The sequence below is a fragment of the Furipterus horrens genome, unplaced genomic scaffold (genome assembly GCF_987537825.1).
Source record: "Furipterus horrens unplaced genomic scaffold, mFurHor1.1.pri manual_scaffold_1, whole genome shotgun sequence".
Taxonomy (NCBI): Eukaryota; Metazoa; Chordata; class Mammalia; order Chiroptera; family Furipteridae; genus Furipterus; species Furipterus horrens.
The window spans coordinates 249,497-274,447 of record NW_028327171.1 but is presented as its reverse complement, the minus strand read 5'-3'; the positions used below and the strand labels follow the sequence as shown (position 1 = coordinate 274,447).

Sequence of the window (24,951 nt, the reverse complement as noted above, 5' to 3'; positions counted from 1 at the left end):
ATTTTGAGACATTAACGAATAAAGCAGGTGTCACAAGTTTAAACAAATTTGAGGTCACGAGATACCTGCTGAAATCTCTTTAAATGAAGGGTGAGGACAGGAGGAGCAAGAGAAATCAGCATCTGCTTCTTGGCATTGGTGTAAACATGTTCCTTCTCACCTAAAAAAAAGGAAAAGATTAAGGCAGCTTGAAAATCATTTTAGAACTCTAAAGCATTCAGTTTGCTATAAAATCATTTCAAACGTCAAAAGCCAGGATAAGTATAGTATGCTTTTTGGAGAGGACCAGGTAAATATTTTAGGCTTTGTGGACCAAGGGGCCAAATGAGGGATATTTTGCAAATATTTATGTATAATATAAAAACATCCATAAATTTTTACTGATGGAATTCAATATATAATAATAATAAAGTATGATGGAAGTCTGCTGAAGAAAAAAATGAAATTATATTTGGAGATAATATTTAATTAACTGGGGCTCAAGGTTAGCATATTCTCCCATGAAATCATTTTCAAATACGTATCTGTAAGAACCATTTTAGCTCAGAGGCTCTAAGAAACGGGCAGCAGGCCAAATGTGACCTGTGGACTGTAGTTTGCCCACGTGGCTCCCAGGAGAATTGCTGTGAAATCCAGTTTTAGTATTGACATGTAAATACATACAAACCAGGCATGAAAATGATGGCAGCAAGTGTCCTCAGACACACCCCCCCCCCAGCTCCTGCTCCCTCTGTGGTGGAAGGGGATTGTGGGAAAGCCTGTGCCCCCCAACCACGCACTGCGCGCAACCGTTTGGTCCCTGAGGAATTCAAGTGCGGCTCCTGGGAGCGAGGCAGGGGCCACGGCAGGGAGGTTTCAACACAGTGCGGCTCACCCACCCCCAGGACACTATCTGCACGGAAGGTGCCACCAAGTCCTAACGCAGCTGCAACGGGACGGCCCACCACGGCCACGCAGACTGCGGGACCCATGGTCACCCCCTGTGGGCCCTACCTCGGGGAGGTGCCTGCGCGACCCCGCGCTGCCTCCGGGTGCAGGCCTCGCACAGCAGCCGGTTGGCGCCCCGCAGCGCCTCGTTGCGGGTGAACTGGAACAAGCAGTGCTGGATGGAGCCCTCGTCCGCACCCGCGGCCTCCCTGCCGGCCAAGGTGCAGAACGCAGCCTCCGGGTCTTGGTTCGCAGCCTCATACGCCCTGGCCCGGGGCACCGGGCTGCCGTCCAGAATCTCCACGTGCACATCGTCAGGATGAAGAGCAGCTCCCAAGTCCAGGCTCCTGAAACCCGTCAAGATGTCGTCTTCCCCACAGCCCCCCTCATCCGCGTAGGCACCCTTGAAATCCCCGGGACATTCGGTAGCAGATACCAGAACCTCCGCATCGTTACCCTTGCCGACACTTCCCACAGCCACTCCCTCTGTGCGTCTCTGAGTGTCAGCAGCACTTCCTGTCTTCTCCTGGCCGTTCAGGCCTTTCTGATGAACACAACCTTCTTCATCTATAACTTCCTCTTGTGAGACGTGGTCAGATGTAACATCCACTTCTCCCTGACCTGACATTTCAACGTCGCAGTCATCATCTTCAGGATGGTCAATGCTACAGATGTCATTTAAATGAAAAACTTTTCCTTGAATTTTCTGTTGCCTTCGCTGGTTCTGTATAAAAAGCATAAAACATTTTTTAAAGAAATAGAGTGTAGATGTACCACATCAGGTTCTCTTGCTCATTAATAAAAAGTAAACAAGTTAATAAGGAATTCATTCCCAGAACTGATCTTAAAAGTTCCTTACTATCAGCAATTAAATGAATTATGAAGAGAAGTTCTTTAATTGAAAGCAAGAATAAACCGTTCCCAGTCATCAAAAAGGGTCACACTGGAGCAGATACAAATGTGCAGGACAAGCCATCTTCTGAGAGAACGACCTAGACCAAGGAGCAGACAGTGCAGCCCGCAGTGGCTCCAATGACACACAAGACCGGGTCCAGGTTCTCCGAGGACACAGAAAAAGCCCAGGCCTGCTGTGGACAGACGGGCAGAGGGAAAGAGCCCGGGAAGCAAATGGCCCCAAACCAGGGAGGAGGCAAGAAAGCCACGTGCCCGGAGGACAGGAAAGGACTTCCCCTACAATTGCCTCCTTGACCGCCTGCGGCCCCTTCCCGAGGAGAGGGGCAAAGGCCTCTCGTCAAGAATCCTGCCAACATCCAGAAGCAGGAGTCCGTGTCTGGGGAGCACCTGAAAGGGGCAAGTGGGCAGCAGAGGCGAGGGGCAGCACGCAGCACACCGATGTTCTCTGACAAGCTGCACGTGACAGAAAAAGGGACACACAGACGGGGCATATTAACTGTAGCCTGAAGCCGGTGTCGCTTTACTAACCCACGTCCATTTAAAAAATTCCCCAGTAAGTTCAATTTTTAAAATGGAGAAGTATATAAGTTAGTACTTTAAAGCAAAGGGAACAACTCACTTTTTAAAGGAAGTTTATTTACTTATTTTTAGAGAAAGTGGAAGGGAGGGACAAAGAGGGAGAAACGTCCATTGATTGCCTCTCACACGCCCCCAACCAGGGACCTGGCCCGCAACCCAGGCCTGTGCCCTCACCGGGAATCGAACTGGTGACTCTGGTTTGTGGGACGACGCCCAGCCCACTGCGCCACACGAGTCAGGCACAAATGACTCTTACACACACAAATATGGTTAACTTCACGTACATTACAATAAATGGCGAGTAAACTGTGCTAGTTACCATTTTCCACCTCAGCCTGGCAGAAAATCAGAAGCGGGATGACACCTTGCTGTCCAGGATGAGGAGAACCAGCCAGCCTCGGGTGTGGCTGGCAGGAACAGAAACTGGTACCACTTTTGTGGGGGCAATTAGGTGACATTGATCAGATTCACGAATGCAATCCCTCCTCTCAGAACGGACCCTGCAGACGACAGGTGTGCCCCTGACGACACCTCAGTAGCAGCGGCCACACGCACAGTGGGGGTCCCATAGAATAGCGGGGCCGACAGACTCGTGGGGCCCAGTGGACTTGCGGGAAGAAGGCTGTGAAGTGGAAAAGAGCAGCCCCAGGGGAGACCCTGAGGAGCTCCTAGACTGAAGAGCAGCCATCAGAACTGGCCCAGGGATACAAGGCTGCAGAGGAGGGAGAGAAGAGGGACCTGCAGAAGAAAAACAAGAATCCCCAAGAAAATTCACAGCGAAGGGCTTAGCAGTAGCTTTTGCAGATTTCAGCAAGCCCCTTAGAAAATCTGAAAACAACAGTAAAAGGTTTCCGTGAATACAGAGGAATGTTCATGGTACGCTATCTGCTTACGAGCAAATCTGTGATGAGAAAAAGGAATCAAGCCCACCGCCCGGATGTAGTTCTAGATTGAGCGGCGGCCCAGGAGGAGCCTCGGGCGGGCCCTGCGGGAGGAGCTGCCGAAGGACTGCGTCCCAGAGGAGGCTGCCCGGCTGCTGCCCCTGAAGACCTCCTGGGGGACAGGATGTGGAGGTGGGAGACACTGGTGCTGTGGTCCTGACCCTGGGAGTTCTGCCTGTGCATGCCTGTGTCTTAGCTTTTAACAAAAAAACTTTTAGAAGTTTTTTAAAATTTAAAAATAGAAAAATGCTTATAGGCCCTGGCCAGGTAGCTCAGTCAGCATGTCTTTCCAATACGTCAAGGTTGCAGGTTCGACCTCCAGTCAGGGCACATACATGAAGCAACCAAGGATGCATCCATCAGTGAAACAATAACAAAATGATGTTTTTTTCCTCTTTCTCTTCCTTCCTCTAAAATCAATTTGAAAAAGTTTATAGAATAAGAATATGAAAAAATAAACTATTTTTGTATAGCTTACAATAAGCTTCTAAGCTAAGTGTTGTTACAGGAGTAAGTTTTAAAGATTCCTGAAGTTTATCAAGTAAAAGAGTCACAGGAGACTAAAGCGAACTGGCGACTGTAGAAAGTAAACACAGTTTGTCCACTTGCTAAAGCCTCCGTGTGCTCAGAGTTTATCACGCCCACCGTCGGGCCCTCTCTGTCCAGCCTCACTGCCCGACTCCCCCAGAGCAGCTCTGGCCGTGCAGGCTGCACCCCTGTCTGAGCCCCAGCCAGGCCACAACTTTTAGCTTCCATGCTGTGTTCTCACGGCATCGGTTCTATGCTTCCCAGATGCCCGATTGCACGTGTGTGGCTACAGCCTGCAGGACTCAGTTCAGTGACGTGCTGCACAGACTTGTGGCCGAGGAGCAACCAGCGGTGCCACCAGGGGTGTGGCCTGCACGCTGGGACACTGGCACAGCAACACGGCCCTCGCCCCCGTGCTGAAGCTGCACCATGCTGCCCAGCACAGGGCCCGCCCTGCAGCGCCGACCAGGACGGCAAAGGGGCACAGACGCCCTGGAGCGGGAGAGAACGGTCAGGTGACTGCGGCGCACCTGTGAAGTGGAATTCGCGCAGGTGTGGAAAACTCCTATGTCCCCAAACAGAAACATCTCCAAGAATATAATGAAGCAGAAACGAGCAAAACACAAGGTCCAGAGCCATGTGCTCAATTGTTAAAAGGAGGGAAAAACAAGACTACAAACTTGCACTCAGTCATATTTTCAACGTGGAAGGACACAGGTACTGACAAGGTGGGCATCAGGGTCGTAAAAGGACAGGGGTCAGGCAGGGGTCAAGGGGACTTCTAGTGCACACCTGATATATTTTTAAAGTTTGAATGTTAATGAATAAACTACTTCAAAAAATGTTAAAAATGAACGAAAACTTGTTTTAAGTTGTCACAAGTAATGCAGGATTTAAAAAAAATACTTTTATTTACATAACCTGAAAGAAAATTCCCAGTAGAGAGCGATAAGTGAACTAATTATGTGACTGCCAAGTGGCCGTGCTGTGTGTAAAATGATAGGCACGTCTACGATCTGACTTCACACTTACAGTTCAGAGCATAAAATCGGACACCCGTGGCGTTCCTCCTGAGGGCTCACCTTGGCCTGCTTCTTGGCCTGCCTCTTGGCTTTTCTCTGTAGGTGCCTGCTCATTCCCGACAGGGTCTCGTTTCTCTCTTTTATGTAACTGTTCTCTTTTTCTTCCTCGTTGTCTTTATCTTCAGTCTCCACTGCCTTTTTCAGATTTTTATCACTTACACTTTTCTTACCACTCTTAAAATATGGAGAAAACATGGGCCAAAAATAAAATTTTACAACTACTATTTGGTGAACAGATCTCACATTACTTAAGTATTTTCCTACTCCTATTGTACATTAATTTATTTATACAATATCTGAAAATATATCCAGGACAAAATCCACTTATCTCAAATACTAAGAAGCAATCTTCACAATCTAAGAAACAAGCAAACAAAGAGTAACAAAGGTCACCACATGGAAATGTAACGGAAAAGACTACAATCAACTGTCAGATGCACTCTGTGCCACATGGAATTGTGTCCATTTCAAAACGCACTTGCTGCTCACAGGTATTTACATTCCCAACACAGGCATTCCTTTGTTTTCATTTCTTTCTTTGCATGTAAGTGACAGTTTCAGACAAAGAGAAAATAAAGTAGACTTGTTAAGACTTTTAATCAGTGATTAAAGGGATTCCTAATTCATGTTAAGTTGAATAATGACTTATCCAAAGTTCAAAACATTTTCTTTTTTCCTATTACTAGGAACCAAATTACTACAGCTTAAAACTGAGATATTCTCTATTAACACCAACGAACTTATGACTATAAGGGATTAGTGGTTAGTCTTAAATAATGAACACAGTAACTTCTAATATGAAGAAAACACATTCCTAGATATTAACTAATCAAGTTAACCATCTACAAAGATTTCTAAATACACGTTCCTCTTTTCTTGTTAAAAAAGCAAAACAAACAAACAAAAACACCAGACCCCCATTCTTTGTCCAACTATTTAAAAGTTCTATCTCAAGTACACTTAGAAAAATTCTCCACAGCCTGGTGATGTACAAACATGGACAAGGTGACAAGGCTTCCCCATAAAATCTAACACAGGAAAAAAACGTACGTAAATAAAATGAACTCTCAAGTCTTACCTGATCATCTAAAACTGGTAGAGACAAGTCAAGGAAAGACTCATGAACCAAGGAGACCTTAACCAACCAAAAAAAGAAAACGTGAAAGGGAGAAAAGATTCACCGTACACATTATACAGTAAGATCATGGGGGTGGAGGGCTGGGCTTTAAAATAAAGACTAAAGAAAATGGAACGAAAAACACAGCACTGAGGACTCTGGGTCAGGGGAACAAAGCCCCATGTTCCTGCGTTTTTTCCACTACCAGGAGCGCTCAGGGTTCCAGCAGAGAGCTACGCACATCCGGCAGTTCCAGAGAGAGGAACTTGGGGAACGAGACCGTTCTGATTTTGAACAACCAACGATGCAGGGAACCGACCCCTCAGCTTACCGTTCTGCACTCGTCACACATGATCGTGCTGGTCAGTTCACCACCAAACACGCGGTCCACAAAACTTGGGATGGATGTCCTCTTCTCATAGTCTGTAAGGGGAAAAAAGTGGGTCAGTTACACTTGTAACTGAATAAGCTAAAACTACTCCTTAACCTCTCTAACCCTAAAACTGTATTTTTAATTTTCTATCTCAGACCTGTTTTTCTCTATTCATAATCACAATTTTTTTCTGCTAGTCACTGGCACATACTGTACTTTTAAGCATACCAGAATTTCATACGATCACACCTTGTGAGAAAGAAAAAGTTCTTATCTAAGATCTAGTCAGTGGAAAATAAATGGTGCATGTCAATGACTGTTTATCATTGCCTCCACACATAAAACGAGCAGACAGGTGGACCTCGATGATCCTCTAGCTCATGTACAGCTCTACGAGGGGGGACCCCAAAAAAACCCTGAATTATCTTCTGGAGGGTGGCCCCTGGTAGGGCAGGTTTCCCCCTGGGTGAGTGTGCGAGGGACACATCTGGATCAGTGCACCAGCTGGCATTGTTGTGAGAGGCTGCATTCGGCTTCAGTAAATTTCTTGGAGAGTTCTTTCAATATGTTTTGCCTGTTTCATGATGGGTGACTTACGGGTGTACCTGCCCACACAGCACTGAGTGGTCAGCAGTTTTTGACCGAAAACAGCATGACCCCTGTGCCCTGCCCTCCCTATTCACTCAATCTCGCCCTGAGTGACTTTTTTCTTATTTCCCTGGATGAAAAGAGTCCTCAAAGGGAAAGGTTTAGCCGACATGGAAGAGGTGAAACAAAAACGGCAGAAGCACTAAAAGGCATCAGAATCAACAAGTTCAAAAACCGTTCTGAGCCGTGGAGAAACATCTGGACAGGTGTATTGCCTCAGATGGAGAGGACTTTGAAGGCGACTGAGGTTTAGACATGTGAGGATAAATACACAGTTGTTTATAAATAGATTCCTTTTTTGGGGTCCCCCCTTGTAACATTCCAACATGCAACTTGCTTTGTGAACTCCAAGACTAACTCCATTTAAAACCAAAACAAGCAAAGAAAAACCTTCAGGGAAATGTTTCAGACAAAATTCTCCTTTTATTTTCCTTTGATCCAAAAATAATCTTGATAGATTTAGCATAGAGTGACACAACTTTATTACCTGGCAACCTCTTCTACTAAATACATGACATTATGTGCTTTCCCCAGGCGACAGAGGTCGGTGTCTACGAAAGCACATTCCTGCCCGACAGCGGCAGCTCCTTGCTGTCCAGGCCCCAAAGGGCACCGAGGAGGCACAGAGCTGCTGTGCGCTGGTTTTAAGTTAGGGTTCACAGCACAGTAGCGACCAGTCACTCTGTTAACTTTACAGTAATTAAAATTAAATGAAAATAGAAACCGAGCTCCTTGGTAGCACCAATCCTATGTCAAGGGCTCGACAGCCAGCCTGTGGCCGCTGGTGAGACTGGAGGCAGAGGCGCCGCCACAGAAAGGCCCGCAGCGCCCTGAACGCCGCAAAGTCGTGAGAAGGAAGCCGCCCCGTGACTAACGCCCCAGCCGCCGCCACCTCGTGTGACCCGTGTGGCTCACTCATCACTGCTCACGAGACGTCTGAGCGCCCGAGAAGTAACAGGGCGACGCGCTCTGAGCTCCGTCCGTGTGACGCGGCCCGAGGACCGCACCAGAAGGCGCGCCATTCTGAGCTGTCCCCCTTGGGCGCGCCACAGCCTTAAAAACCAGCGGCGACAGAGCGACACGTGAACGGGCTCCGGGCGCCAACAGAGCGACACGTGAACGGGCTCCGGGCGCCGACACGTGAACGGGCTCCGGGCGCCCAGTCAGCGCACAGAGCGGTCAATACAGCGGTTTAGTTCAAAAAGTCGGACATTACCTTCAACTTTATTTTTTAGTTCTTCGTCCAATTTTTCAGTAGAATTACCAAATGCTTTAAGAATTCCTTTACTCACTCTCTAAAAGTAATAAAATGAATATATGCATACTATTAAATTTAAATTTTTATAAGTATTCTTTAGAAACTGTGATCAAGTCAAGAAAATGATCAAAAATTAGCTCCCCAAACTTAATGAATAAAAATTAATATTTCCAAAACCCTATTTTCAGAATTAATTAAAGGAGCTAAAAAGAATTACACTTATAAAACCACTAACCCATGAGCAAAACCCCTGTCTTATCACTGCCTGGTTTTGCCCCCCTCAGACCACGGCCTTGCAGACCCCCCTCCCACTGCAGCAGCGCGGCCGAGGGCAGGGCCGGCCGGGGAGAGCCCGGACAGACTCCTGCCCTGACAGCCCAGCCCCGCCGCCACGGGGGGACCTGGAGCCAGGCACTGCGGTTCCCCCCATCTCAGCTCCAGGATCTGGGGACGGAGGGATGGTAACAGCGTCTGCCTCGCAGAATGGCTGTGAAGACTGGGTAAGGTCATTCACTTAAAATACTAAGAACAGTGCTTGACATAAAATAATAGCAAAGTAAATACTGGTTTTCACTGTATTTTTACTTATTAATTATATTCACGTCCCCAAATACATTACTTTCCATCCTGGCCTTTAAAAACTCCTAAGTGCAGCCCGTTCCCCTGACTTGTACAAAATGAACGAAGGTACAGTGACTCCTCACTTATCGCTGTCAACAGGTCCTGTGCCTTGAAGCAAAATGACGACTAACAGCACACAGGTCACCAATGGCCGAGCAACACAGAGAAGCGTTAGGTCCCACGGCCTCTCATCACCGTTGCACGGAAACAACAGGGAGTGAGATGCCGTCACTCCTTGGGCGAGGGCTGCTGTGCTCCCCAGATTTGAAGACCTATGCTGGGCCGCCCTCAGGATCACAGCAAGGACGCCGCTGCTGGGACCAGGGTTGGCAGTGGCATTTTCCAACTCTCTGAGCTCTCAGGGACTGGCCTATGTGACAGAACCCTAAGGAACAATAATGCTGGAAATGTCACGCAAAACAGTATTACCAAAAGGAGGGTCATTTCTAATTCTCTTCATTCATCTAATGACTACAACATACTGGCCGGAAAGGCTGGTGTTGAAAAGTTTCCAATCCAGTGGCCTCGATAACTAGCTTTCACTGCTTTAATACCCCTTACGCTGTCAAATGACAGACAAGTTACTGAGATGAAATCATAGAATACACTGGTCAAAATATGCTAACTTGGTGTTCTTCTGCTCTCATGCCATCCAGTAAATACCGAAGCAGCTCCTGGCTGTCCTGCTGCTGAAAGCCTTTAAAACGCACTGCTCTATGGAAAAAAGAAAAGGGAAGAAAAGAAAAGCAATGATGAGTCGACTAAAACATGGAACTCTTTTACAACTTCTTAGGATTGTATCGCAAATCTTGAAGGGTTAGTTTCTCAGAATTTCTGTTTAGTGCAACAACACCCTTGGCAGATTTCGTTTTCACATAAAATACATGTTTTTAATCCAAATGGAATAAAAGACATCTTAACAAATGTGCCGGGCTGCTTCTACGCTATCAAATTTTCACAGGATTGCACAACGTCTGACCGACGCCCTGCAAGCCCCAGCGACGCGGATACTCACTTCTTGCAGACCTGGGAAAACAGTTCCCTGGGCGTTACGATGCTCTTCCTGGCCTCATGCATCTCAGTGAGAAACTGGCTCATGGCCACAGTCAGAGGGCCTGGAGGTTCAAGGTGGATTTCCAAGGGCTCCTGAGTATGGGGACAAAAAATACGTTCTTCATTCCAATTTTAAAATCATTTATTTTAGCATACTGCCAATGTTTCTGAGACAGCTGTCCATTTCAAAGTGGAAAATGCACATCAAAAGACGCAGAAAGTTCTGGTCACAGACTGTTTTATGAAGACATCAGTTCTACTGTTTTAGCTTTAGATTATCAGGAACTTATGCTACCTAAGACGTCAAGGACCTATAAAGCAACATGTACATAGAAAAGTGGGTAAGGTAAATGTCATTTGGCTACACATGTGTATGCCCAGAGCTTCACAAGGATCAACAACATGCCCAAGAAGGAAGCCACACACGAGCGCACAGCAGAAGCGACAAAGATGCCGCAAACAGACAGAAAGGACCCCCATAACTTGTGTTAATCTGAAAACCTTTAATGCGATAGCCCAAAACAAAACAAACTAAAAGGTGAAAATGAGCAGCAGTGTTTTAAAATAACTTACAATACAGATATTCAGAGAAGAAAATCACTGAGTATAAAGAAAAATTTAATGTACACACCGTTAGTGCCAAGTCAGGTGGCTCCATTTTCACAACGGTCCCAGACATTTTTACTTCCTTTAGCAGTTCTCTAAGCACTGGTGTTTGTGACAGATTCTGGAGGTAGGATGAAAACGAAGTTATCTAAGGACAAATCCATCCACCAAGTCACTGGCAACACTGCAATCTGTTCCATATCTGTCTGGCAACAAAGGGCAGTGGGTGCTCCCACCCACGCTCTCTGGCTCATCCACACTTCAGCTCCGGCACATGCAGCCCCTGGGAAGGGCCCCACCCCACTCCCACCCCAGGCTCGCACCACCGCGTACCCACTTGTAACCCAGAGTTTGCTTCTAAACTGGCTTGGCCTGTGCTCCCCAACCCGAGGGGACGTTCTTTGGGGCAGGGATCATGCTTGTTTTGAACTCTGTTGCACCCTAGTGCTCAGCACAGTGTTTTACTGACACCCAAAGTAAGCATTTCCTTAAGTTCTCTTGAAAATGTAGAAATAAGTTACTTAGGGGAAAAACTCAGTGCTACAGGTAACAAACATGAAAACTAGATGTTCACAGAAGGGAAAGGAACACTGGTACCTGCATAACTGCATTGAAGAAACATGTGTTTCCCAAATTACTGAGTCCTTTCACAGTGAGTTGGGAAGTAAAACTTGTGGGAGTCTCTTTAGCCACGTTTTCCTTTTTTTCTCTCTCTTGTTCATTTTTACTCTCCTTTTCTAATTTTTTATTTTCAAGTTCCATGTTACCATTATCTTTTGCTGCTTTAGAAAAAAAAAGGGAAGAAGAAAAAACAATGTAGCAAAAGGTGTGATAGAGCCATACCACATGCAAAGTTATACTTGGGACAGAGTACTAGAAGTTGTGCGTTTTACCTAATCTCATTATTTGCCACCTGTTTGGTTTTAAATGTTTTCTAATAAATATAAGTAAAACACCATCAAGAGAAAAACCAACAAATAAGAATATCCAGAACTGATATACAAGCATCAGTTTGACAAGTAAAACCAAACAGAATATGCTTTTTAGCATAAACACCTTTTTAAATGCACAAAAGTGTTTCACAAAAAATCATAACTTGTGAAACTGGAATATAAAGCAATCAAGTAAAGAATGTGGACATGAAATATGTTTTTTAATGAATTTTGTGGGTCAAAAACAAATCCTAAATTTAGGAATAAATAATTCTGGCTCTGCCAAAGATAGTTCTGTGATCGTAAAAATCTAAACAAGCTTAAAGCTAATAATGCATACCAACCCAATTAATTATGTGTGAAAAATACTTGAGAGTATCTGGTCTTCTGAAGGAGTTACAAGAACTTTACTTTTATGTCATCAAAGCAAAAGGAACTGTGGCCCACGGAAGCCCCTGTACAGGGCATGGAGACAGGGCGTGACTGCCCCTCACTGAGTCCAGACTCTTCATCACGTCTGCCTAGACTATTTCTCAGCTTCCCTTCTAATTCTCACACCTTAGAATGACCTACATTCTCAGTTTTACGTTCTTAAATCAAAAATAGTTTCACAGTTCAAAATCAACCATAATTAACATTATTCAGCTATATGCTATGCTGGGTGGCACGGTCAAATAATCTATATCTCAGCAGTTACATACACCAACATTATACTACATATCAAGAAACAGGTGATTTTTTTTTTTTTTTTTACCTGATTCTGGAGTTGTAATACAGGCTTGTTTCCTAACATAATCAACCACCTGGCCCAGCCGGTGTGAACTGCAATACTGGACCTCATCGTCACACAGGTAACACCTGTGCCCCAAAAGACCACAGAGAGGAAAAGTGACAAACCGGCGACCAAAAAGGGAGACGGATTGTAATTCCTGGAATCCAAATTTTGAACCCACCAAATTGTTGCCCTAGAGAAAGTGAAAACTTGTATGTTTTCTTAAAGGAGACTATTCATATAAAAAATCCAAACAACATTGTACTGAAATGGCTATTTATAACATTAAAGTCAAAAGTTTTTTCTATACATCTTTCAAAGTACAAATATACGTTGTCAAAATTTACAAATTTCATAATTGGCAGAGAATGTTCAGTGAACAGTGCTGTGTAAATGGTTTTTAAAGTGGTGGAAATGCGGCCCTGGCTGGTGTGGTTCAGTGGATTGAGTGCCAGCCTGTGAACCGAAAGGTTGCAGGTTTGATTCCCACTCAGGGCACAGGCCTGGGCTGTAGGCAGGTCCCTGGTTGGGGGCATGCGAGAGGCAACTGATCAATGTTTCCCTCCCTCTCTTCCTCCCTCCCTCCCCCTCTCTCTGAAAATAAATAAATAAAATCTTCCAAAAAAAAAAAAAAGTGAAAATTTGTTTTAATGATGTTAAAATATAGAAAATACACAAAGCAGCCTTTTATTTTCACGCAAATTCATTGTCAAAGTTTTACTATATTCCCAGTTTACCTGGCATTTGTTCGTAGCGTCCCAATTTTTAAGCTCTCAATACAAACCTGCCATACGCGTCACTGTACCACCAGCAAAGGACAGGGAAGCGCCCTGCGTCCTCTGCCTGCCACCCCCTCTGTCTACAGAGCACCCGTGAGCAGAGGCTTCCCTCTCGGCGACACGTGAACAAGCACAGACACTCCCACTTCCCTGCTCCTCACACACCTCAGTGCCCCCGTCTCCAGCGCCTCACGTGACGTCCAGGCACTGGCCCAGGGCCGCACTCACCATACACTCCAGCTGTCCAAGCTGAGGACCAGGCAGTGCGGGTCAGACCTGGGCGTCAGGTAGTGCTTCAAGGCGTGCTGCTCCTGGGAGTCCCTGCCGCAGCCCTGGAGAGTCAGAACCACACAGCTCAGGGCCACAGATATTCCCCGAAAGAGCAGAGAATTCAAAATCTATAATGAACAAGGAAACGGCTCCAGAAATCCGGCCATTCTTACAATTCTGAAAATAAAACATTGGACTCCAAAGAGCGTCTAGGTGCTACGAGAACTGAGGTGTGTAGACACCCACACACGACAGCACCCTTCCTCTCCGGCCTGCCCTGCCCGGTCCCAACCACACAGGCTCACGCGGCCCTTCGCTGGGTCTGGCTGGTCTGCACTCCATGGCGGCTTCCTACCCAGTATTTCCGAACTTCAGCCTCTCCCATCACATACAGACTGGGTTGGCCAAAACGTCTGCTTAGGTTTTTCCATAAAATAAAGACGTTTTTCATTTTCACCAATGCCTTCATTGATTTGGGTATTTTGAGTATATCGGCTATCTCCTGCTATTGGCTTCCAATGCATGAGACAGCCCCACAGGAAGGAATTATTTGGCCAAAACGTCACTAGTACCAAAAAACTTCACAAACCACTTTTGACAAGTTCAGTCACAGCACCTTCTCCGTACACGGCACAAATCTTTGTTTCAGTTGTTTTTCCCTTTCTTAAAATAATAAAACATATTACACCAAAAATGTGTATCTTCTTCCATCTTCAATAGTAAAATGGCTACATAAAAGTTCACCAGTTTCGATAAGCTTTTTTAGCACGCTGATAGGACAGCTGTCACAATACAAACTAACAAAATTGTTTCAAATGGTTAAAGACAACTAAGCGCTACTAGAGCCATTGTCCAGAAAAGAACTAAAACTTTTTGGCCAACCCAGCATGTTTTCAGTATAAGGTCCCTAAAATGAAGCTCTGATCATACACTCAACTCAGAATTTACAAACTGCTCCGAAGCTCCTGACCAACAGACGAGACACGCTCTGACCCCAGCCCACCTCCCCAGGGCGAGGTCCCCGCATCCCGTCCGGCCCTGTCCACTGGCGAGACACACCCAGCACCTTCACCTCGACCCCATTTGTTCACATGATCCCTTTTGTCCTGGACCCTGTGCCATCACTGCCACTGCTCCAGCCCCACCTAGGCTTCAGGAGCCGGCTCGAAGACGACATCATCTCAGGAGAATTATGCTATTTATTCTCCCAGATGAAAAAAAAAACACATTAGGTTCTTCCAGTAAACACTCCTACCAAATACAGGGTAGATTCCCGGTGGCATTCCTATTTTAAAGTTGTTGATGTTTATATCCATTCTCCCTGAACTATAAATCCTGAAGGCACAAAAAAATGATTTAATCTTTCTATTATCAAAAATATCTAGCAAATGGCAAGAAAATAAGCATTAATTGAAGAAGTAAATGAGAGATTTTTATCTATAGGATCTATACTCTTTTTTTAAAAGATTTTACTTACTCACTTTTAGGGAGAGGGAAATAGAGGGAGAAAGGGAGGAAAACATCAATGTGTGAGAGATACATCAATCAGTTGCCTCTCACATGTCCCCAGCTGGGGACCTGGCCCACAACCCAGGCAGGTGCCCTGATTGGGAATTGAACAGGCGACCCTTTGGATCACAGGCCGGTGCTCAATCCACTGAGCCACACCAGCCAGGGCCAAGATCTATACAGTAGTCCCTCTCTATATCGCAGTTCACTTATCGTGGCTTCACTCTATCACAGAATTTTTAAAAATATTATATTTAATTATTTATCGCGGATTTTTCACTATATTGTGGGATTTTGCAGTACTGTATATGTATGTTGTTAAAGTTACGTAGGTTTAAGAGTGTAGAATTAATGTAAGGTCCCTACTTCGTGGGGCGGTCTAGAACGTAATTCCGGCGGTAAGTGAGGGAACACTTAAAAGAGCATGATGCAAGTCCTGCCTGCTGCTGGTTAGACCAGGTCTCAGAGACACACCTGCTGCATGTCTGTCGGCACCAGGCCAAGTCCCCGTGTTGCGCAGCAGTAAGTGGTCCTGCTTCTAGCCCAGCTAAAATAACGTCTGGAAGGGAAATATCTGTCAATAGCTTATAATCCTTTAATTATGATATCAAACACTACTGATTTAATTTATCCCACTCAGCATGTAATCCTAAAATGAATCTGATGTTAATTTTGAGAATTATAACACCATTGGAAATAATCTGAAGCGTAAGAACAAAATGAGTTTTCTTAAAACAAATTGAAAATCATTTACTAACACTGCAAAAGAAAACAGATGAAAGGTAATGATGAATATCGACACTAGGAATTAAAAAGGGAACAAAGTAAATAAAACGTATAATAATAAATGTCTTCAGGACAGTTCAAGTAATAAAATATATTCATGCTCACCATACATATTTAAGAGGTTCAATAAAAACCCTTCAAATACAAATAACACGTTCTTTGCTAACAACTTTGAAGACACTGTCTGACCACCATGAGATTTCGCTGTTCACCTAAAACAGAAGCAGAGCGCACCAAGCCCTGCGACAGCACTGCGGGCCGCCGGGCGCGGAGCAAGGGCGGCCCCCGCTCGCTGGCAGGAACACGCACCTGCACCGCCGCTCTGGAACACAGTGGCAGGCGCTTTAAAAACTAAACATTTAATTACCTCGATTCTGCAACTGCACTTTCGGACACGTCTCCCAGAGCAATGGAATCTTTTTAAAAAATTTATTTTATTTTGTATGGTTTATTGATTATGCTGCTACAGTTGTCCCAGTTTCTTTTCCCTTTGCTCCCCTCCACCCAGCAACCCCCCTCCCTCCAGCAGTCCCCCACCCTTAGTCCATGCCCATGGGTCGTGCACGAAGATCTCAGCATCTCCCTGTCTATTCCCCACCCTCCTAGCTTGCTTCTTAGTTCCTGCGCCATTTCCCTCCCTCTCGCCTTCCCCCTCCTAGCTGCCCTCCCCTCACATGCTCCCCACACCTATGATTCTGTTCCCACTCGAGTTGTCTTAGTTTACCTTTGTCCCATTCCCTAGCTTCTGTTGTTGATGGTTGTGATACTGTTTCCATTTTAATGTTCACAGTTTTGATCTTCTTTTTCTTAAATAAGTCCCTTTAACATTTCATGTAATAATGGCTTGGTGATGATGAACTCCTTCAGCTTTACCTTGTCTGGGAAGCACTTCCTCTGCCCTTCCATTCCAAATGATAGCCTTGCTGGGTAGTCTTGGGTGTAGGTCCTTGCTTTTCATCACCTTGAATATTTCCTGCCAGTCCCTTCTTGCCTGCAAAGTGTCTTTGACAAATCAGCTGACAGTCTTATAGGTACTCCTTTGTAAATAATCCTCCTTGCTGCTTTTAAGATTCTCTCTTTATTCTTAACCTTTGGCATTTTGATGATGGTGTGTCTTGGTGTGGTTCTCCCTGGGTCTAGTTTGTTTGGGACTCTCTGTGCTTCCCGGACCCATATGTCCATTTCCTTCCCCAAATTAGGGAAGTTTCCCTTCATTATTTTTTCACATAATTTTTCAATTTCTTGCTCTCCCTCTTCACCCTCTGGCACCCCTATGATTCAGATGCTGGCACGTTTATAGCTGTCCCAGAGGTTCCTAAGCCTCTCCTCCTTTTTTTAAATTCCCATTTCCTCCTTCTGGACTGACTGACTGCTTGTTTCTTCATTATGTTCCAGTTTGTTGATGTGAACCCCGGTTTCCGTTCCTTCACCACTTGTTTCATGTGGGTTTTCCTTCGTTTCAGCCAGGACGGCCCTCATTCTCTCCCCGTCCTGTGTCACCTTTGCTGTCAGAGCTGTGAGCGTCCTCATCACCAGGCCTAGACTGTGCTTCTGCTGTCTCTCTGCTCACCCGTTAGGCGTGCCGTCTGCTCACTGCTTAGCTGTGCCGCTGAGACCGTGACCTGCCCCTGCTTCTGGGTCTTACTTCTCTGTCTCCTCATCTTTCTGTGTTTGCCTTGGTGATTTGGGCCAGGGCTGTCACACCTCTTACGTTATAGGGGGCAGAGCCTTAGGGATTCGTCAGTACAGGGCGACCCATTTCACCTCATCGTGGCGCTGTGTGGGGGGGACGAGTTAGAGAGGGAACAATGCTGCTTGCTCAGCACATGCTCCTTTTCCAGGCACCTCTCCCACTTTACTGGCGCCTCTCAAGCTATTGCCCTGGCCGTCGTTCCCAGAGTGGGTGGGTCTGTGGACGTTCTAGGACCGTGGGGGCCCTTTAAACAAGCGGACTCCACTGAGAGACCGGCAGTTTCTGCCTCCACCCAACCCCCACTGGTCTGCACAGTCAGAAGCAATGAGGCTTGATTTTGCCCGGTGCTGCGATTGTGAGCTGCTGCAAGGTCCAGTGAGGAGCTGGGAACGCTCCCCAGGTGTCCCTCCTGACTTTAAAACGTGTGACTGCACTGTCTGCTGGCCTGCCGCTGCTGCCACCACCACACCATGCCCTCTCCGCCCCCCCCACCTGTCTGGACGAGTGTTTCTTCTTTATATCTTTGTTTGCTGGACTTACATGCAGCTCGATGTTCTAGAACTTCTGGTTGTCTCTAGTTTTGAGGTTTCCTTCTGAGTTGTGGAGGGAGACACAGCGTGTCTGTCTGCGCCTCCACCTTGGCCGGAAGTCAGAAATGAAATCTTAAACCCACGTGACTGCGTGTACACAATGTTCACAACAGCTTCGCTCAAAACTGCCAAAGCACGACCACCCAGGCATCGCGCACAGGGTGAGCAGCCACACCCCGCAGCACGGCCCGGGTGTGAGACCGGCTCTGCAGGAAGGAAGAGCCGACTGTCACACACGTCGCCTGGGCGGCTGTTTGGTGAAAATGCGCGTGAAGAGAGCCGGTCCCGAGATGCCGCACCCTGCAGGGTCCTACCCACCCAACAGTTCAGAAACGACACAATTTTAGGAACACAGTCAGACGAGCAGCTGCCAGGGCCGAGGCAGGCACAGTTCCACGCGTCAGCCACGGTGCGGGTGGCATCGCACACGCACACTCTCTCCCTCTCTCCAAGAAAAGTAAAGCTCGGTAGATCGAATTAAGATTGACGGAGGGGATCAATGCTAATATACTGGTTGCGATTTTATATTATAGTTTGTAACACGGTACTGAGGGAGAAACAGGGCAAAGCACACACTGATATTTCTGTACTATTTTTTCCTACTGCATGGGATCTATAATTACCTCAGTAAAATTTCAATTTAGAAGCAAAGTTTTTTTAAAGAAAAAAAAATGTTTTCACCCTCGCTGGTGTGGCTCAGGGGATTGAGAGTCAGCCTGCAAACTGAAAGGTCGTTGGTTGGATTCCCAGTCAGGGCACAGGCCTGGGTTGCGGACCAGGTCCCCAGTGGGGGCATGTGAGGGGCAACTGATGGATGTCTCGCACATGGATGTTTCTCTCCCCCCTTTCTCCCTCCCTCCACCCTCCCTCTAAAAGTAAATAAATGAAAATTTTTTTCAAATGGGCTCTTTCCCCCAGCTGCCAAGAATGTGGCCACTGACAGCTCACAGCTCAGTCTGTCCACCCCCAGGAACTAGCCTCAGAGAAAGGGAGCTGCCCTGGGTGAAGTCAGCCCGCCCCCCCGGGGCCGCCCACGGCCAAGGACTGATCTGTGCACAGGCACCCAGGCCGGAGCTCAGCCTGAGGGCAGCTGAGGCCCTGCCACTCAGCCTCTCTGCTCTCCCTCCGCCTGACCCCGCTTCACTCACGGTTTTCCCGGTGAAAAGACTGGGCACCCAGCCCAGGGAAGCACCTGCGTCTTACCCGTCTCCATCTCAGCACCTAGTCCCCAGGAACGCGACCCAGGCCGGCCAGTATCCACTTACCCAGCCGGCACTTAGGCAACACTTTCTACAAGACCCTCACAGTTGACAAAACCCCACGTGGACCAACACCTAAGCATACCTGATGGCCACATTTAAGACACAGCCAAACCGAAGGGTTTTCTTCCGTCTCTTCTTCAGATTTTTCTGTTACTTTATTGTCCGTCTTATTACAATCTTGGCAAATATTCCATTCCACATTTGCTAAAGCCTTCTTCAAACTACCTTGTTCCAATCCTTTTCTAAGGTGTCTGCACACAGGTTCTAGGAAAACAAATAACACAGGAGAATGTGAGGTGAAACACAGCTTTCTCCAGAGAATCTTAAAGCTTACCCTTCGCTTGAATCTTAAGATGAATTTACTCTATGCACAAATTGTTACTTAATACGATACCTTAAACGGTTGAACATTTGAATGAGTTGATTAGGTAACAGTTTTTACACAAATCTGAAATTTTGCTGTTTTAATAGTCCTAACTATAAGCATCACCACCAAAAATTCACCTTAATTTATTTAACTACTCCTTTAATTACGGCCTCTACTTTAAATTGTTTGTAGAGAAGGAGGTTCATTCCGTCAGCAGGCCCAGCACCAAGGCAGGAACCGGGGAACCAGGGGCGACTGTGCCTCTGCACTTCTGGGTGAGAAGCCCACCTGCTGGCAGGAGAGGCAGGGGAATAAATACACGCATAGGAGTCTCCAAAACACCGCTGGACAAGAAGAGAAGGCAAAGGTCCCCAAAGTTTCACAACTATCGATAGTGCACGTGACAAGCTGCAACATCTGTCCAGTCTTGGAAGGTATTAACCACAATTTAAATTTCTGATCGTAAGCACTATGATGAGCCTGAGACGGCGCTAAATGTTTCGCACACATTATCTCATTTAAGTCTCACAACTATCCCAGAAGGCACTGCGATCCCCAATGGCAGAGGAGAAAACCAAGAGTTCGTGACCAAGGTCACATAGCTACTAAGTGGCTAAGCCAGAATCTGGACTCAAGTCTTTTTGATTTCAAAGCTCGCACTTTAAACTATGACCTCAGGGAGTAAAAGCGATCTGAAAGGCCATGTCCAAGGAAGAAAAGCACAGGGTAGAAAATGCAGGCACATGTGTGCTATCTCCTCCAAACGGCAGGCACGTGTGTGCAGACACAGCAGCTGACCAGAGGCTGAAAGTGCAGCTGGGACCCGGTCAGTAAGACCATCAGGTGCTTCAGAGATCCCGGCAGTCTGGAAACGAGTCAAGCGGCACAGCTTTATGTCCAATGAACTTGCACCAAGAGACTGTAAATGTGAACGAAGTCAGGTGGAAAACTACTAAATCCCAGGAAGTAGTCCAAGCAACATGACCTAAAGAGAAGATAACCTTTTCAACTAGCAAATCAGCAAAGATTTCTACAAATGGTATCAATCAGCACTGATAAAAGTTCAAGGAAATGGGCGCTGTAGTGCGCTGCTGGGGACTGGCGAGTCATTGAAACATTTCTGGAATGCAGTTTGGCATTAGAACTAAAGAGCCTTGAAAATGTTTATACCATTTAACTGAGTAATTCTCCTTTTAGGAGCTGTACAAAGAAGACAACTGGAAATGCACAGTTAGCTACAAAAACGTTTACTATTGCTCTATTCATAACACTGAAAAGTCACAGGTTACCTAAATTTATAACAGATCCCCTAAATGAATTACAAAATACACACGCACCATAGTCTTTTTCATCAATGGAATAATCATGCCATTTAAATATTGAAGATTATCAAATGACATGTACTAGATATAAATATTAGGTTGAAATGCAGGTTACAGAACAGTAATGTACACTCTGATCCCATTTTTACACTTTAAAATATGTCCACTTAGGGATATAAACATCACTTTAGGATTCAATTGGGGAAATATACCTAAAGATTCAGAAGAATCACCAATTGGAACAGGTTTTCCCTTTGTCCGTTTCTTCCCCATGTTGGCACTTCATGGATTACTTACTGACACAAAATAACAATCTAGAAAACAAGATAAAGTTAGCTTGATAAAAAATAAAGTTTGTTTATACTTCTCAAAGAGACAGTAATAGAACTCAGCCAGAGATAAAATTTAACATGTAATCACATACTATAATTTAAAAAGACCATTTACTTATATCACAGTGTTTTCAATGAAAACTCTGAAGTACATTTTATTTATTTTAGAGAGGGGGGAAGGGAGGGAGAGAGGGAGAGAAACATCAGTGTGTGGTTGCCTCTCGAGTGCCCCCAACTGGGGACCTGGCCTGCAACCCAGGCCTGTGCCCTGACTGGGAATTGAACTGGTGACCCTGTCATTCTCAGGCTGATACTCAATCCACTGAGCCTCACCAGAGAACCTAGGTCTTCTTACACAGACCATGAAAAGTGTTAGCACTTAGCACTATTTGGAATTCAAATTCTCAGGACACAGATGTGGAATACTGGGGGCAGCAGGATGATTTCCTTTCCTCCCAAACTACCTTTCTTAGCTCTGCAGTCTATGGAAATTAAACTGCTAATTTCTCTTAAAAAATTAAAAATAATTCTTGAAACAAATCAACAAATATGAAAAGTGCTGAAAGTACAAACAGGTCCACCTAACTTTAAAATTAATAGTAATGATTTTGAAAAGTTGCATTTAACATCCATTACAACAACTTAGCATCAAAATCACAAGTGTCTAGAATATTTATTTGACCTGGGGTGATTATTAAAATTCTGATCACATAAGTCAGCAATTTCCAACCTTTTTCATCTCATAGCACACATAAACTAATCACTAAAAGTCTGGGGCACAACAAAAATACATTATATTTTTTGCCAACCAGACCAAAAAAACAGGTATAACTTTGATTCATTCACAGCGATGGCTACTGTGTTGGCTGTTGTCACTTTTTCATTTCACATCTAAGGGAAAAGAGGTCAGTGCCCCTCACTAAACAGTCAGGTACTGCATGTTTTAAAAATTCTTGCAGTGCACCAGTTGAAAATCACTGACATAACTGAAAGGTAAGACATGGAACATGTTTTTTGTTTTGTTTTGTTTTAATTGATGAGAGAGAAAGAAGCATCAATTTGCTGTTCCACTTATTTAGGCATCATTGGTTGATTCTTGTATGTGCCCCGACGGGGACATAGCCCGCAACCCTGGTGAATGGGGACAGCACTCCAGCCCAGGGCTGGAATGTATGTTTTGAAAACACTTCCCAGTTAATTCTGCTACTTAGCTGTCACCCTATCCTGTTTTAAGAGTCTTCCAAGTATTCCTCTTTTAACCCTTAGTGCGTTAGTGTAAAGGTAATTCAAAAAGGTCTGCATGAAAAATTAGTGCCACATCAGGTAACTGTTCACCTTTCCACAGATAACCCAAGATGTAACCAAGTTCTGTTTACAAATGAATACGCTAACCAAAGAATACACAGTAGACAGGTATATGTATAAAGGTGTATTTTAAATACCTTTTCTCAGACTAAAGATACCATGTAACATAATTAATCTAGAATTGCCCCCAGTGAACTCCCTCCAATCCTGCTGCATCCGGGCAGGGACACACCTCCCAGTGAAGCCGCTCACACCACCTCAACCTCCCGAGCAGAGCCGGGACCTGTTTTCCTGCCCAGCTTCCCGGGCCCTGCGCTCACGGTCCTTGATACATGGTTCCCAATGCTCTGGCAGTCCTGGCTCATTACTTCTCAAAAAGAACCACTGAAGTTTAACTACGGGGTGCTTCTGATCCTTCGAAACCCTTTCATGATCATGATCGCATCCGCTTTCCCAACAACCCTTTACACGGAGCCTTTCACTGCAGGAGGAAACGCAAAACCAAGATGATGGAAGATCAGAGTGCCTTTCTTTCCCAGGGCAATCAATCTTCGGTGGCCACACCTCCAGGCCTCCCCTCGCTACCTGGGACACCTTGAACCTGGACACGTGTGATTTCTCCACTGGAATCTGAAGCCATGGGAGGAAAAGGGGCTTGTCGGCGTTCTTTCTGAATTGCCTATAGCATTAAACGGGTTAGCAGGTCCTCGAGAAATACTTCTTGCGTGGACAGAGGAAACGAGCACAGTACCCGGCGCACACGGGATGGCTACCGCGTGCAAAGGTGTGTGCGTGAGAACGAAGCAACCGAGTCCCCGCGAAAGGGAAGGGGAAAGCGCGAGGAAGACCGCGCGCGGAGGCAGCTCTGGTCCGAGGGCCGCGGCAGCCCGGACTCCGGGGGAGACTCGGAGGGCGAACGTAGTTAACTGCTGCGGGGCGAGGACAGGCGCGACGTCAGCGCTGTGGAAAAGAGCCCCGAGCGACTGTTGACAACTAGGACGCGCACCGAACGAGGCGCGCCGAGAGCACGGTGAGTGCCGCCAGCTGGGAAGCACCCATACATCCCCCTGACTCGCTCGGGCCCGTCTGCAGGTGACAACGAGCTTCTCGGCCCAACGGCCCCGCAGGGCCGCGCACAGAAAGTAAAGGAAAGCCGGCCTCGCGGCTCCCGGGTTCCCGCGCCCTCCCCGCCTGCCACCCCAGGCTTCCCACGCCGGCGCGGTCCCCCGAAAAACGGATGCACCGAGCTCCGCGCCGCTCGTTCCGACCCCGGGGCCCTGGGGTCCGACCCGCTCCCCCTGCGAACCCCGCCCCTCCCCTGCCGCCGCGGACCCTGCGGGGGTCCCCCAGTCGAGTGGGGCGCCAGCACCGGCAACCCATTGGCCAGCTCCTGGGAGTGACAGGACATGAAGCCAATGAGGACGCGGTACCGGGCCGAGGCCGGGAACCGTGCCTAAAGCTGAGTGGTCGTGGAGAGGTCGAGGCCGGGCAGGACCTTCGTGCTCCCGGAGCGCAGGAGTCCGCCCGGGCGGCGATTGCGAGTCCGCGGGACCGAACTCACCCACAGCGACAGCGCCCATAACTGCACCTCCTCGTGGGCCTCTGGGCAGCCAGCGCCGTCTTCCTCCCGGTGACGAATAGGAAGCGACAGAGCGGAAGCCAGAGTGGCCACCAGGAAACAGCCACTTCCGCTGCGCGGCATTGTGGGAAGTGGTTTGGGCCCAGGGTCCAGCAGCGCTGACGCCATCTGCGCCTGCGCGCGGCTCGCGCCGGAAGTCCAGACGCTGCGGCTCCGGAGGTGGAGCCGTAGGTGAGCTTCCCCGCTCGTAAGCGTGGGCTCCTGGCGGCCGCAGGAAAAGTGCAGTCCCCTCAATGGCACCGTGGTCAAGCGCATGGCGTCGGAAGTCCCGCCGCGAGGGCAGATTTAAATCCCAGCCGCCGCCTAATTCCGCCCGGTGCACACGACCCTGAGCCCGTGTGCTGTCCGAAACTCCCCCGCCGTTCCGTCTGCTCCGGCGGGGCCCGTGTGCGCCGGGTCCAGTCTGGCCCAGAGACACGCTCATAGGAGGCAGAAAGCTGCAGGCGTCCGGAGAAACCCAGACCAGGGACAGGAACAGCAACTCACCGCAGAACGAACAGATTCCATTCCAACAGGCTCGGGAGGAAAGCGGCCCCGTGAGCTGTTGACTCGGCCGGAGTCCCGTGGCCGCCGTGAGGGAACGGGCCCTCCTGCCTGTGCTGCCGACACTGTCCCCAGCTGTCGTCACCGAGCACACAGGCACTTGTCTCTGCCCTGAGACAGCCGCGCGGCCCGCCGTCCCCCTGCGGCCTCCGCCCGGAACGCCGCCCCTCCTGTTCCGTGGTCGGCGTCTCGCTGTGACACT

The 24,951-nt window shown here is 47.2% G+C and overlaps 1 protein-coding gene across 1 annotated transcript in view; it reads right to left on the bottom strand.

Annotated features, from left to right (window-relative positions):
* The window catches only part of USP16 (ubiquitin specific peptidase 16), a 28,332-nt gene extending 4,140 nt beyond the window's left edge, over positions 1–24,192 (bottom strand). The window contains exons 1-15 of the mRNA XM_090271240.1: positions 24,129–24,192; positions 21,143–21,244; positions 19,324–19,505; positions 13,360–13,463; positions 12,335–12,438; positions 11,246–11,430; positions 10,674–10,769; positions 10,005–10,135; positions 9,616–9,703; positions 8,327–8,405; positions 6,421–6,512; positions 6,051–6,107; positions 4,973–5,146; positions 994–1,651; positions 66–160 (exon numbers count right to left, since the gene is read on the bottom strand). Of these exons, the coding sequence (XP_090127366.1) occupies positions 66–160; positions 994–1,651; positions 4,973–5,146; positions 6,051–6,107; positions 6,421–6,512; positions 8,327–8,405; positions 9,616–9,703; positions 10,005–10,135; positions 10,674–10,769; positions 11,246–11,430; positions 12,335–12,438; positions 13,360–13,463; positions 19,324–19,505; positions 21,143–21,203 (2,106 nt within the window). The 5' untranslated portion in view covers positions 21,204–21,244; positions 24,129–24,192. The remainder of the gene's footprint in view (positions 1–65; positions 161–993; positions 1,652–4,972; positions 5,147–6,050; positions 6,108–6,420; positions 6,513–8,326; positions 8,406–9,615; positions 9,704–10,004; positions 10,136–10,673; positions 10,770–11,245; positions 11,431–12,334; positions 12,439–13,359; positions 13,464–19,323; positions 19,506–21,142; positions 21,245–24,128) is intronic.
* Positions 24,193–24,951: the final 759 nt, after the last annotated feature.